The following is a 13,635-nucleotide window of genomic DNA, read 5'->3' on the forward strand; positions in this document are numbered from 1 at the left end:
TTTGTGCTTTGTGTTGCTTAACAAATTTGGTATCCAATTGTTATTTCTTCGCATCATCACACATTGGCCCAAATTCTATGCACAAATTTTGAATCCCTACCTATTTTGAAATAAGTTATTTGTGTATTATAGTTATTAATTCTTATGAATTTCTTTCTCATTTTTTCTTTAATCCAATATATTTTACTTTGAAGTTTTAGTGTCTTTGTCAAGTTAAAGGGGGATAGGTTCAAAAGAGTTTTTATGCTACCAAATGAAAAATATTGGCAACTATAATTACTAAATTACAGATTTTCATGAGCTCAAATCAAAAGAAGATACAAGAAATTTCTAAAGCATTCTACGAGTACTATACAATTTGACTTTCCTTATATTATTAATGACTTCAACCTCATTCATTGTACTCACGTACAAATTGTTAGGATCGGAGGAGCCCATGGGTGGACTTGATACACATGAGTGAACACCAATTTGACCCAAAAGCTCAAACTAATTGGGTCTTGGGTCCATCCATGTATATAAGCACCCATTATCCACTTTAATTTTCTAATGTGAGATAAGCTCACAAGTGAAATTTTCAACACAAATATGATTTCAGTATAAAATGACTCATCTCTACCAAATGTCAAAACTCATGTCCGAAGCAAACACACCATGACCAAAAAGTACAAGATTGACGACAAATTTTGTTGCAGTTGTTCCTGAAGATTATAGTTAAAACAAAATTGTAATTTATCCATCAGAGAGTATGAATTGGATGTCATCAATTAAGCAACTCAATGTAGTGGTGTATGAACTTATTATAAACAATGTGTTGTGCATCTAACATAATATAAAGAACAGTAAACTGCAAAACATTACTTTCGACAATCCATTCAACATAAAACCTCTTTATATGCAATTAACTACAATAATACCTCATCATGAATATTAAGAGGTTCAAAACTATATTTTTATTGCTTCAAGTATTATTAATAAACAAATTGTGCATCTTATCAAACTAAAGATAATATTATATAATTTGTAAATATTATGATCATTCATACTAAAAAAGATTGATTAACTATAGATCATAAATTATTACTAGAATCTGTGTATTATTATTTGTAATGCATAAAATTTATTTCACGTGCAATGCATGTATTTATAACTAGCTCGTATAAACACTTAAAAAATGTGTTTGAGAGTATGAATTTTAGGTCCTTGAATTTGATTTTGAACCAACTTCAACAAAATTTAATTCACTTTATGATGAATGCTATAAATTTATGAAGATCTTTCTTTACCTCTTTTTATTTTTTATTTATTTTTATATTTTTATTACATATGAACTCCGACTACCAACGAGCCCTTTCGCACCCTTTGGTGCGGCACCAAACTTATGGATGCGGACATGACTTTTGTTCATCAATTGGATGTTCGGTCAACTTGATCCCCGCAACATATTTTCATTACCATCCATGATTTCCGTTGGTTCATAGAAAACTCTCACCATCCACGCTTCCTGTTAACTTATAGAGCGAACTCTCACCATCCACGATCGTCATTGGTTTACAGAATAAACTCTCGCCATTCACAGATACAGTTAGTTTCGTAAGTGTATTTACCTAAATTAAACCACAGCTCCTTTACCTCTTTTTATTTTTTTGATGGTAAACGAATGGATCTTTCTCTACTCTTTTTGGTCTTTTGATGTGATCTGATGTGAGCAGAATCCTATGCTGACTTTTCACCAAGGTCAAAGATTTGGACCACTGAGGTCATCCCCATCATGCACCTCGCTCTGATATCATGACGACCAAGTAGAAGAAGTACACAATTAACGGTTAGAGATGGCAGCAGACGTAAACTAAAGTTCCGCCACGATACGGCCTAGACATTCTCTCGGATTTCAAAATATCAAATGTACATAGGTTCTGCAACCCGCTTAAAAGTCCAAGCAGTTGATAGCTGTATCATCTCCACCTCTGCTGTTGTTGTCTTCCATGGCGAATTTCACTTCCAGAAATCAACTTCGATCCATGGACTCATCAATTGAGACTCAATCGCTCCGTCTCCTCCGCCTCGTCGGTCTTCTCTTGATGTTCATTTCCTCTGCATCGGGGTCGAAAGAGGTACCGACCATAGTCCAATTCGATTCGGATTTTCCTTTTTCGTTGCGTAAGTATTCGGGTTTATCCTTCGTTTGGTTTCCGAGGAAAGGAAAGGGATAGAGATTTTGAATGTCACTACAATTGCCCTGGTTAGGAGACAGTGATGAACTCGGAGTCTGCTAAAGGACTGAAGTTTGGTTATAGTGAGATTTCGTTCTTTAAAATTCATGTCTCGTATATCATAGCTGAGAAAAATAGGGAAAAAAATAGAGTAAAGAAAAATAATATTAAGTCTTTTTGCTGAAAACAATTGAAGAAGTCACTCCAACTGCAGCAGTTAGTTTTTCTGCGCTCTGTTAGAGTGTACAAGATTTAAGCCTTCGATTTCCTTTAATCTTCCTACATTTTCTTCGTGATTGAACGGAATTTGAAATTCTTAGATAAAAAAGTCAATATTTGATTTACAGTTTTGCGATGCTGGAATCGCGTATGGTGAATCTGGGTGTGGAATGTCATCGTCGAAGTTACTGATAAAGGGAGGAACTGTTGTGAATGCTCATCTGATGGAGATTGCGGATGTTTATGTAGAAGACGGGATCATCATTGCCGTGAAGCCTAATATCAAGGTACGTGCGCGCGCGCCAGACTTTAAACTTCTCGTGGAGCTATGGAAGTATTTCCGATCAAGCTGCAAAGCTTCATTTTAAACATTATGTTTAATCATCCCTAGCTGTGTTTTCATGTTATGATTGTATCTCGCTAATCCAGGGCATGCAAAAAGTGCCCTTCTATCTGCTCTTTGACTCCTGGAATACTTTATGCCTCTTCCCTTGTGGGAAAATATTTTTCATTTTCAGTTTTCCAAATAATTACAAAAAACTTGTTTTCTTTGTACCATTTGCATAAAGAAGTTGGAAAAGAAAGGGTGTGTTCAGTTGTGGAAGAGAATTTTCCTTTTTCATTTTTTAGTTTTCAAACTATTACGAAAATGAAACAATTTTGTAATTATTTAGAAAACTGAAAAATTGAAAACCAAAACTATTTTCCCGATGGTACATGCCCCAAATTTTTTTTTTTTTTTTTCAGCTTTCGTAAATGAATGTTAGACAATTAAAAAATAAGGTGGCATTTCTGTAATTTTTTTAAAAATAGAAATAGAAAATAAAGCTGCTTTCTACGGTTAAACAAGCCCTTAGTTGGCCATAGTAATACCTTAAGTTGGTGGTTTATTCATCTATTTTTGACTTGCATCTGGATATCATGATTGACATCTGCAATGGCAGGTTGGTGATGATGTTACAGTGCTTGATGCTACTGGAAAGTTTGTCATGCCAGGTGAAAGTTTTTGTATTTCAATTACATGATGTTTTGACTAGAAGTGTAAGTAAATAATTATGGTAGCATTGATGATTAGGAGAGGATATATTTTTCATCTTCTGTTTGTTTTGGGGAAAATTGCCTCTTGGTAAAAGATAATTTTCTATTGAAAAATGGTCACTTTACATTGTTTTGATGGAATGCTGGAATTTCTTTTGCAATTTGTTTTGGTGGTTGAAAATATTCTTATTGATTATGGAAAACAAATTTTGCTTCAAGAGTGTGGAACTAGAAGGTGCTTTTTGCGTTTTTTGTTTTTTTGGGCAAAAGACATTCACCTCTCCTAAGGTTTGACAAAAAGATAGAGACGTCCTTCAGGATTTCAAAAATGCCACAGACCTCTCCTGAGATTTCAAAAATGTCACAGACCTCCCTTGAAGTTTGCCAAAAAGACACAGACCTTCCCTCAATGAACTTGTCTTTTTGCAAAATACAAGGAGAGGTTTGTCTTTTTTTGGCAAATATTAGAGGAGGTTCCTAAAATTCTTGAAACCTTAAGGCAAGGTTCTTAGAATTTTTGAAACCTCAGGGAAAGTCATTGTCTTTTTACCAAACCTCAGGGAGGTCAGTGTCTTTTGCCCTTTTTTTTTTAATGCCGAGGAAGTTACTTTCCTTTGACTCTAAACAATGAAGAAATTTTTTTCTGAAGCTGGTTTTCCATGAAATGAAGGCAGCCTATGTTGTTTAGCCCTTTCTCAAGCTATGCATATTTAATGTGATGTGAATGGCTGGAAAGTTGGTCAGGTGGCCAGCAATATTTTAGCATTTAAAAGTTGGACTGTAGGAACTTTGTAAATCTGTTAGTATATATGCCAGGATGACCAGAAAGATATAGACCTAAATGGTATAACAAGTGGTCAATAAAGCTGCTGGCAAATCTGTCCCACATCTAAATGGAAGACTGCTGAATGGATGTTTCCGGTTACAAGAGCTTTTGCTCCCAAAGTGAACACTTTGACGTCAAATTTACCTTAGTATTTTATTGCTGAACCTGAGTATTTTATTGCTGAATGTTTTTGCTGAACTAGACTAAGCTGTGAAGTTTATTTCTTTTATTGGTGTAGTAAATGCAGTTTTTTTTAAAAAAAAAATTTTATTGTATGCATGAGCCTGAATGCAGTTGGTAAACTATATCTGATGTTGAACTCCAGAATTGGAATTTTCATATTCTATGTGCTGCATATAGAATTTTCTAGATCATTCCAATTTGAATTTGGGAATTGGCAGTACATTTTGCCGATGTTTGTAGCCTAGGCTACAGTAGGCACTTGAACCTCACTGGTGATTAGCTGTACTTGTTCCTTAATGCTCTTATGCATGCCTCTATAAATTGAAGTTTTTTGATTGATTGGATAGTTACCGTGAAGCAACGTGTGGTTATTCTTTGGCTAGTTGAAATCTGATGGCATACTGATCATTAATTAGGTGAGCTTGCAGACCTTACAGGATAGGCATAGGTTATGGAATCTAAGTTGGACTGGAACGGGGGTGTTTCTTTGATTTTATGCAATTATTAGAACTTATCATGTTGACAGCGACTCCGAGATTGCTGAAGTCATATGGTTCCTTGCATTATATATTGCTTTTGGTTTTGGATATATTGTGGTGAGTTCCACCCTTTTTGAAAAGTTATGCATATGACTCTTTGGGGCATGTGGCACCCGACACTCCAAGATTGCTGAAGTCATATGGTTCCTTGCATTGTATATTGCTTTTGGTTTTGGATATATTGTGGTGAGTTCCACCCTTTTTGAAAAGTTATGCATATAACTCTTTGGGGCATGTTGCACCCGACACTCCCTTGACTTATTCTTTTGTTTGTTCATTTCACCCTATAAATTTCTAATCAGCACAAGTAGTAATCCGGCTGACTTTACCTCTTAGTTGATCATGTCTACCTGTTTTTTTTGTTTTTTTATCCAATAGGTAAATACATGCAAGTTTATGGTGAGGGGCTGTGTTTCTTGAAATTTATGCATAAATATGTGATTAGAAATTTAGAAATTATCATTCTGACAGTGGCACCTAAACTGCCAAAATCATATGGTTCCTTGCATGATATATTGTTCTGTTGGATATATTATGATGAGTTTTAACCTTTCTAACAAACTTACGCATATAACTTGTTGGGGCACTAGGCAGTCAATGCTCCACACATTTATCCTTCAGTCAGTTCATTTCACCCTCTTATCAAGTTAAAATTAGTAACATTAAAATTTGTTTTTCGATCAAAGCTTTCCACTATTTGAACATGACAAAGACTTCATCTTTTTGCTTCAGAATAAAAATCCAAACCTTCCTTGAATAATCATCAATGAAGGTTAACATATACATGCCACCACCGTGAGAAGGAACTTGAGAAGGACCCCATAAATCCGAATGGATATAATCCAAGGTGCCCTTTGTTCGATGAACAGCAACGTTGAACTTTACCCGACACTACTTTCCAAATACGCAGTGCTCGCAGAAATCTAACTTTCCGACTTGTTGTCCACAAAGTAGTCCCTGCTTGCTCAACTCGGCTAGACCCCTCTCACTGATATGCCCCAACCGCATATGCCATAATTTGGTGACATAAGATTCTGAACTTGATGATACAGCAGCAGTCCCTGTAACTGTGCTTCCTTGTAGCGTATAAAGGCTGTTGACTTTCTTCCCTTTCATCATGATTAGTGCGCCTTTAGAAATTCTTATAGCTCCACCTTCACCTCTGTAGCTATAACCTTTTGAATCAAGCGTACCCAAAGAGATCAAGTTCTTCTTCAATTCTGGAACATGTCTGACGTTCGTTAATGTTCTTACGATCCCATCAAACATCTTGATTCTTACTGTGCCCATACCGACAACATTGCAAGCCGCATTATTGCCTAGTAATACCTTGCCCCCATCTAAGGATTGGTAGGTAGAGAACCAATCCTTATTGGGACACATGTGATATGAACACCCGGAATAGAGGATCCACTCGTCGCCTGAGTCATGTTCTGAGACTGTAAGAACATCTGCACTGTCAGCCATCTGCTACAGCAGCATCTCCAAATTTGGAAGTCTTCTCCTTCTCTTTGATTTTGCGCTCTGGAAAATCCTTTCGTAGATGTCCTTCCTTGTGACAATGGAAACATTTATATTTCCTAGGCCTGGATTTGGATCTTGGCCTAAATCTGCCTTTTCCGCTTTCTTGACTCCTTTTATCGGTTCTTCCCCTTGCAACCAGACTTTCTGCTGAACCTTCAGATCTGCTTTCGGATACTCTTTTCTTCAACTCTTTCAAGTTTAATGCTGCTTTGACTTCTTCCATGGTAAGAGTTTCACAACCGTACATCATAGTGTCGATGAAGTGTTCGTACGAATTTGGCAGGGAACACAGCAGAACAATTGCTTGGTCGTCGTCTTCGGATTTAACATCAATATTCTTTAGATCAAGAATAGTTTTGTTAAAATCATCTAGGGTGCTCTTTTATGGACTTCTAGCTTAGTTCCGTTGTTAATTTTTCTGTGTGTTATAACAGGGTGTAAAAGGGGTTTGGGTAATTTTTTATTTGAGTGAGTGACTGACAAATGCTTCTGTAATTTTTCAATTTCATAGTGAATCATTCTCGCTGCTCTCCTCTCGTGGACGTAGGCAATTTGCCAAACCACGTTAAATCTGTGTGTCACTTTCTTGTCTTTATTTTTTCTCTTACAATTTATTTTGGCATATCAGCTTTTTATATTTTAACAAAATTGTAATGCAATTTTTCTGGTTTTCTTAGTTCACTTAGGTGATTATGTTTGCCAGAGTGTATTTACATGGACCAGGTCTTGATATTCTGTACCATTGTGTTTTTTTCTTGTGATCTTGACAGGAGGAATTGATCCTCACACACACCTAGCTTTTGAATTCATGGATACTACAACTGTTGATGACTTCTTCAGTGGTCAGGCTGCTGCATTAGCTGGTGGAACAACAATGAACATCGACTTTGTTATACCAGCAAATGGCAGTTTATCTGCAGGTTTCGAAGCTTATAAAGAAAAGGCCAAAATCTCTTGCATGGATTATGGTTTCCATATGGCAATCACGAAATGGGATGAGGTAGTTTCAAGGGAGATGGAAATTATGGTTAAAGAGAAAGGTTTGAGTTTCTTTTGAGTTTTTAATTATTTTATTTTATGTTCTAGTGGATCATTTGTAAGCAGTTTCATCTGACACTTTCCTTGATTCTGGACGAATTTAATAATAAGTTCTCTTTACTGAATTTTAGGTATCAACTCTTTCAAATTTTTTATGGCCTACAAGGGGACTCTTATGATTAATGATGAGCTTCTATTACAAGGATTCAAAAAATGCAAGTCTCTTGGTGCATTGGCCATGGTCCATGCAGAAAATGGAGATGGTGTGTTTGAAGGGCAGACGAGAATGATAGAACTTGGTATCACGGGACCGGAGGGGCATGCACTTTCCAGGCCCCCTGTGGTAATTTCTCCAAAACAGTAGGCATTTTTTGTGGACTTATACGACATGCTGCTATTGGCTGTTTTTACAATCTGACAGACATATATAATCAACTATTGACAACTAATGGTTACTGTTGGAATTTCTGTGATTGGCTGTTCTGGTGATCAGAAAGTCTCCATTAATTGAAGAAGAGTAGTTATCTTATTGGATAATAATCCTGAATTTGTTAATGTTGAAATGGATTAAATGTGAAGTAACAAAATATACAGAAAATTGAGATATTGTAGTACCATAAGAGATATCTATCCACTTTTAGAATGAGACAAAATTCCCAAATTGCATATTAGACTGAACACAAAGTAAATCGAAAGCATAACTTAACTATGAAAAGTTATCTTGGTAGCCACTCCTCTTGTCCTTATCACCATGATTAATTGAAGGACTGTAAGGACAAAATGTTCAATGAGATGGTGAATCTTCTTGTTTGTACGAGTCAACCTTGGCTGATCCATAATGACTCCTTTTGCCTCATCAAAGTTCACAAGAAGAGCAGAGGTTCAACCATTAAAATCTATCCATGTCGGCTGTGGGAAAAATTCTAAAACTGCCCACATAGCTTATTTAAAAACCTACAGTGATCTGGTTTGAAGTTCCTGATGCTGGAACTCCCAATTGGTTAAAAGAATTTGTATCCAATTTGGCAGCCAAAATTACAATTTTGAGATACATGAAAAAATAAAGCCATTTCCATTTTGGGCCCAAAAATACATTCACTGTAGTCACTCAGATCTAATAGGTTCTCTCTCTCTCTCTCTCTCTCTCACGTACTAGGGTTTTAGTTCTTTGTGAGTTTTTAATTTAAGATGATGTAGATTGTTCTGTTATCGTAGTGTTACTACTGTTAAGATTTGATTAAAATGAATGACCTAACTTGAAGATAGGTCTCTCCCTCTATTTATAATACAAATTAAATACATTCTAATGACAATAATACCCTTACTAACTCTTACTAATTAACATACTAACATAATAATAATGATGCTAAAAGACATATATAACCTCTAACACTCCCCTTCAAGCTGGAGCATATATGACATAAGCTCCTAGCTTGTTACAAATGAATTTAACATGAGCACCCCCCAACGCTTTGGTAAACAAATCAGCAAGTTGCATGTTCGACTTCACATAAGTGGTTGTAGTAAGCTTTTGCATCTGTATATCCATGGATATAAGTGTGTCCCTGATCACGATATAAAAGACCTCTCTTAGGTGCACCTTTGAGATATCTCAAGATGTGAATTACTGCGTCCCAATGACTTGTCCTCGGAGAATCTAGAAATTGACTCACAAGACTTGTTGCAAAATATATATTCGGCCGAGTAACTGTGAGATAATTCAACTTTCTAACAAGTCTTTGGTATTGTCCACGATTAAGTCACAAATCACCCATATTCGGCAGTAACTTGCTGTTAGGATCCATGGGTGTATCAACCGATTTAGATCCCAACAAGCCAATTTCATCCAACAAATCAAGAACATACTTCCTATGTGAGACAATAGTTCCGATATGAGATCTAGATACTTCTATACCTAAGCAAGTATTTCAACGGTCCCAAATCTTTGGTTTGAAACTTAATCTGTAGAAAAAGTTTAAGACTCTGAATAACTTTATCATCATCAGATGTAATAACAATATCATCCACATAAACAGCAAGAAGGGTCATATCCGATGAAGTATGATGTTAAAACGCGGAATGATCCACAACACACCATCGAAGACCAAATTCAAGTACTACAACATTAAAATGACCAAACTATGCTCTGGGAGACGTTTTGAACCATATAATGCCTTCTTGCACTGACACACTAAGCCTAACTCCCCTTGACCAACAAACCCTGGTGGTTGGTCTATATGAACCTTCTCCTCATGGTCACCATGCAAGAAGGCATTTTTCACATCTGGCTGATGCAAAGGCTAGTGACAAGTAGTAGCCAAGGAGATGAACAAACGAACTAATGTAAGTTTGGCAATCAGAGAAAAAGTATCAGAATAATGCAGACCATACACCTGAGTGTATCCCTTAGCAACAAGATGGGCCTTTAGATGAGCCATAGAACTATTAGAATGACTTTCACTGTGTAAACCCAGCAACAACCAACCACAAACTTGTCAGGAGGAAGAGGTACCAAGTCCCAAGTACCATTGTCATGTAAAGCATTCATCTCTTCAACCATAGCATCCCTCCACCCTAAATGGGCTAAGGCTTCTGAAACAGATTTAGGAAGGGTAGTAGATGATAGAGCAGTGACAAAACAATAATAGGAGGGTGATAAGGAGTCATAAGAAACATAGTTGGAAATGGGGTGTTGGTTACATGTGCGTGTACCTTTCCAAACAACAATAGGAGGGTCAACATGATGGGAAGTATGATCATCAAATGAGGAAACCAAAGGTGTGGTAGTAGAAGCTAGAGGGGACTCTCTTCCTTGGAGCCACCGTCGTGAATACACAACAACGTAGAATCTGAAAGATTAGGCAAAGGAAGAGACTCATTGAGCTCAGAAGTGCTCAGTGACTGGGTGTAGTAAGGTGTAGACTCAAAGAAGGTAACATCGGCAGAAACAAAGAAGCAATGCTGCACAGGACTATAACAACGTTATCCTTTTTGAGTATATGAGTAGCCCAGAAAGACACATTTTATAGCATGAGGATCCAATTTATCCACCCTGGGAGTTAGTTGATGAGAAAAGGACACACACCTAAATATACGACGAGGAAGAGAAAATAAAGGTGGATTAGGAAAGAGAATGGAGTAGGGAATTTTACCTCTAAGAATAGAGGATGACATTCTGTTGATTAGATAACAAGTAGTAAGTACATCACTACAAAACACTTTAGGTACAAGCATTTGATAAAGTAAAGTACGAATGATTTCAAGAAGATGTATATTTTTCCACTCTGCAACCCCATTTTGTTGAGGAGTCTGGGCACAGGATGATTGATGAACAATACCAAACTGAGTCATATAAGTAGTGAATTGTGCACTGAAAAACTCTTTAGCATTATCACTTCGATGTATTTGGACTGGCAACCAAATTAAGTCTTTATTTCAAAACAAAAGGCACAAAATACATGAAATAACTCATAATGATCTTTTATTAAATATAACCAAGTTATTCTTGAATAATCTTCCACTAAGGTTACAAAGTACCAGAAACCCAACTTGGACACGATCCCAATAAGACCCTAGACATCTAAATAAACTTACATAAAAGGGCTTGCAGTCCGTTTATTGACTTGAGAAGTGAAGAAACACGATGGTGCTTTTTCAATTGACAAGACTCACAATCGAGACTAGACACAAAACTCAAACTAGGAACAAGACATTTTAACTTTTCCAATGAAGGATGACCCATGAGACAATGAATTTGGAAAGGTGTGGTAGCATTTATGGAGGTGATAGAAGGAGATAGCGGCTCAAAGTGATTGAATCCACCAGCTTCACGCCCTTCGCCAATCGTCTTCCTTGTCTTCAAATCTTGAATAGCCCTAGAATCAGGGAAGAATGTAACTGAAAACTTCATGGATTTAGTAATTTTGCTAATGGAAAATAAGATTGAAAGGAAATTTGGCAATATGTAAAACTGAAGGAAGAGAAATAGAAGAAGTGGGATTTACTATTCCAAATCCCTTGACTACATTAGTAGATCCATCAGCAAGACTAACACAAGGCAAATTTGTAGGATATTGAAGAGTGGAGAGAAAGCTAGGTATACCTGTGATATGATCAGTAGTAGCAGAGTCTATGATCCAAGGACTAGGACGAGAAGTACTGGATGATAAGCATACTGTGTGATTATCTGTTTGGGCAAGAGATGCAATGGGAAGAGAAGCTTGTTGTGATGCTTGATATTATTGGAACTTGGAATACTCTTCCTTTGACATAGAGACAGTACGTTGCCCCCCACTAGACCCCAAAGGTGAGGAGTCTGTGGTGGCTGCAATGGCAACACGTGAAGGTCTGTCGTGAAGGTCCCAACACTGCTCAATAGTATGATTATTCAGTTTATGACGAGTGCACTTGTGAGGAGTACTTCTGCCTCGTCCGTCTCTACCACTATGACTACTCGAACCACCACGATAACTTTTGAAGTTGTTTGGTAGAGAATTAGAATCACTCTATGTAGAAAAGACTGTCCTATCAGAGCCAGATGCAAGATCAGGAGAATGTGTGCTAAAGGAAGCACGAAGGGCACAAGAATAAACATAAGAAAATGATAGCAGCTTGGCACTACTGCGTAACTGGGACTGAACTGCCTCAAACTCAGGTCCCAAGCCTGCTAGAACACAAAAAACTGTCATTTGCTTCCTCTGCTTCTGCATCTCACAAACATCGGTAGTCATAGGTTGCATGATGTTAAGCTTTCATGAATACACTTCATCTCTTCAAAATAATCTGCAATGCTCCTATCTCCTTGTTGTAACTGAAAGTATTCCTAGGATAAATCATACATACGTGTAATGTTACTGGAGAATAGAAGTTTGATATAATCCCAAATCTCCTTGCATGTATCTAGTTGCATACGCATCTTTGCAATCTGCGCCTCCATCGAATTCCATAAAAGGGAAATAATCAAGGCATCTTTCTAAACCCACATGCCTTTTCTCTTCTCATAAGAAGAATCATATTGGGGCAAGTGGTCAGATTAATCCTGTTAAATAAATCCGAACAGCTTTTGACCATTGAACATAGTTCTTTCCATCCAACTTTTGAGTTGTTATTTGCAACAACGATGTAGGAAACAAATTTTTGGGATTCATAGACTCCATCCCAACACTCACAAATCACAATCACACCAAACACATGAAGAACAATAAAAACTGATTGGGACAATTGCAAACTATGTAAAGCACTGACACAATGCCAGACGAGGTGAACAACTCACCAACGGATATAGCACTGCACGGCCTCACAACTGAACATACCAATGGTGCCATGGCTCCAAAAAACTCAGAAGGAAGCCTTCACAAACCCTAAAAAAAAATTAATGGAATACGGCAAGTTCATGGTCGAAAAAGGTTGAATTGTTTAGCAAAAAACTGGCCTAATCAGAAGAAAAAAAGAAAAAAGGAAAAAGTGGCCAGAACTTCACTCATGCGCTGGTGTGTAGGGTCGGTCCTACCAGCATTTGGCCGGCGCATAAGGGCGCATTGAGTGCCCTCTGGCAATGGGACTTTGTGGGGTGGGTCGTCCGCGGGGGGGGGGGGGGGTGTCCGGATTATGGGTGTATGGTTGGTTTTGTGATTTAGTATGGGATGGAGGTGGATCTGGTAAGAACAGCTGCAGGAGTGGTTTTTTCCGGTGATGGCTGAGGGAAATAGGAAATTGGTTTTAGATAGGATCATGCTCTGATACCATGTTAAGATTTGATTAAAATGAATGACCAAACTTGAAGATAGGTCTCTCCCTCTATTTATAATACTAATTAAATACATTCTAATGACAATAATACCATTACTAACTCTCTAATTAACATACTAACACACTCAATAATAATAATACGAAAAGACATATAACCTCTAACAACTACAATGTGTTACCCATAGCAAATATTGTTCACGCAATTGTTATGAGATACTATTCACGTTACTGTTGTCTGGGACTGTTCCTGCAACTATTATATTGAATTTGTGAAGGTTATGTTGTCTTTGAGTCTCCCTTTTTTTTT

The 13,635-nt window shown here is 37.1% G+C and overlaps 1 protein-coding gene across 1 annotated transcript in view; it reads left to right on the plus strand.

The window, feature by feature from the left end:
* The first annotated feature begins 1,815 nt into the window (after window positions 1-1,815).
* LOC131149098 (dihydropyrimidinase) overlaps window positions 1,816-13,635 on the plus strand; it is a 42,577-nt gene continuing 30,757 nt past the window's right edge. Inside the window, exons 1-5 of the mRNA XM_058099187.1 lie at window positions 1,816-2,114; window positions 2,561-2,719; window positions 3,377-3,428; window positions 7,313-7,582; window positions 7,712-7,923. Coding sequence (XP_057955170.1) covers window positions 1,986-2,114; window positions 2,561-2,719; window positions 3,377-3,428; window positions 7,313-7,582; window positions 7,712-7,923 — 822 coding nt within the window. The 5' untranslated portion in view covers window positions 1,816-1,985. The remainder of the gene's footprint in view (window positions 2,115-2,560; window positions 2,720-3,376; window positions 3,429-7,312; window positions 7,583-7,711; window positions 7,924-13,635) is intronic.

This window comes from Malania oleifera, chromosome 2 (genome assembly GCF_029873635.1).
Source record: "Malania oleifera isolate guangnan ecotype guangnan chromosome 2, ASM2987363v1, whole genome shotgun sequence".
NCBI classification, from domain to species: Eukaryota; Viridiplantae; Streptophyta; class Magnoliopsida; order Santalales; family Ximeniaceae; genus Malania; species Malania oleifera.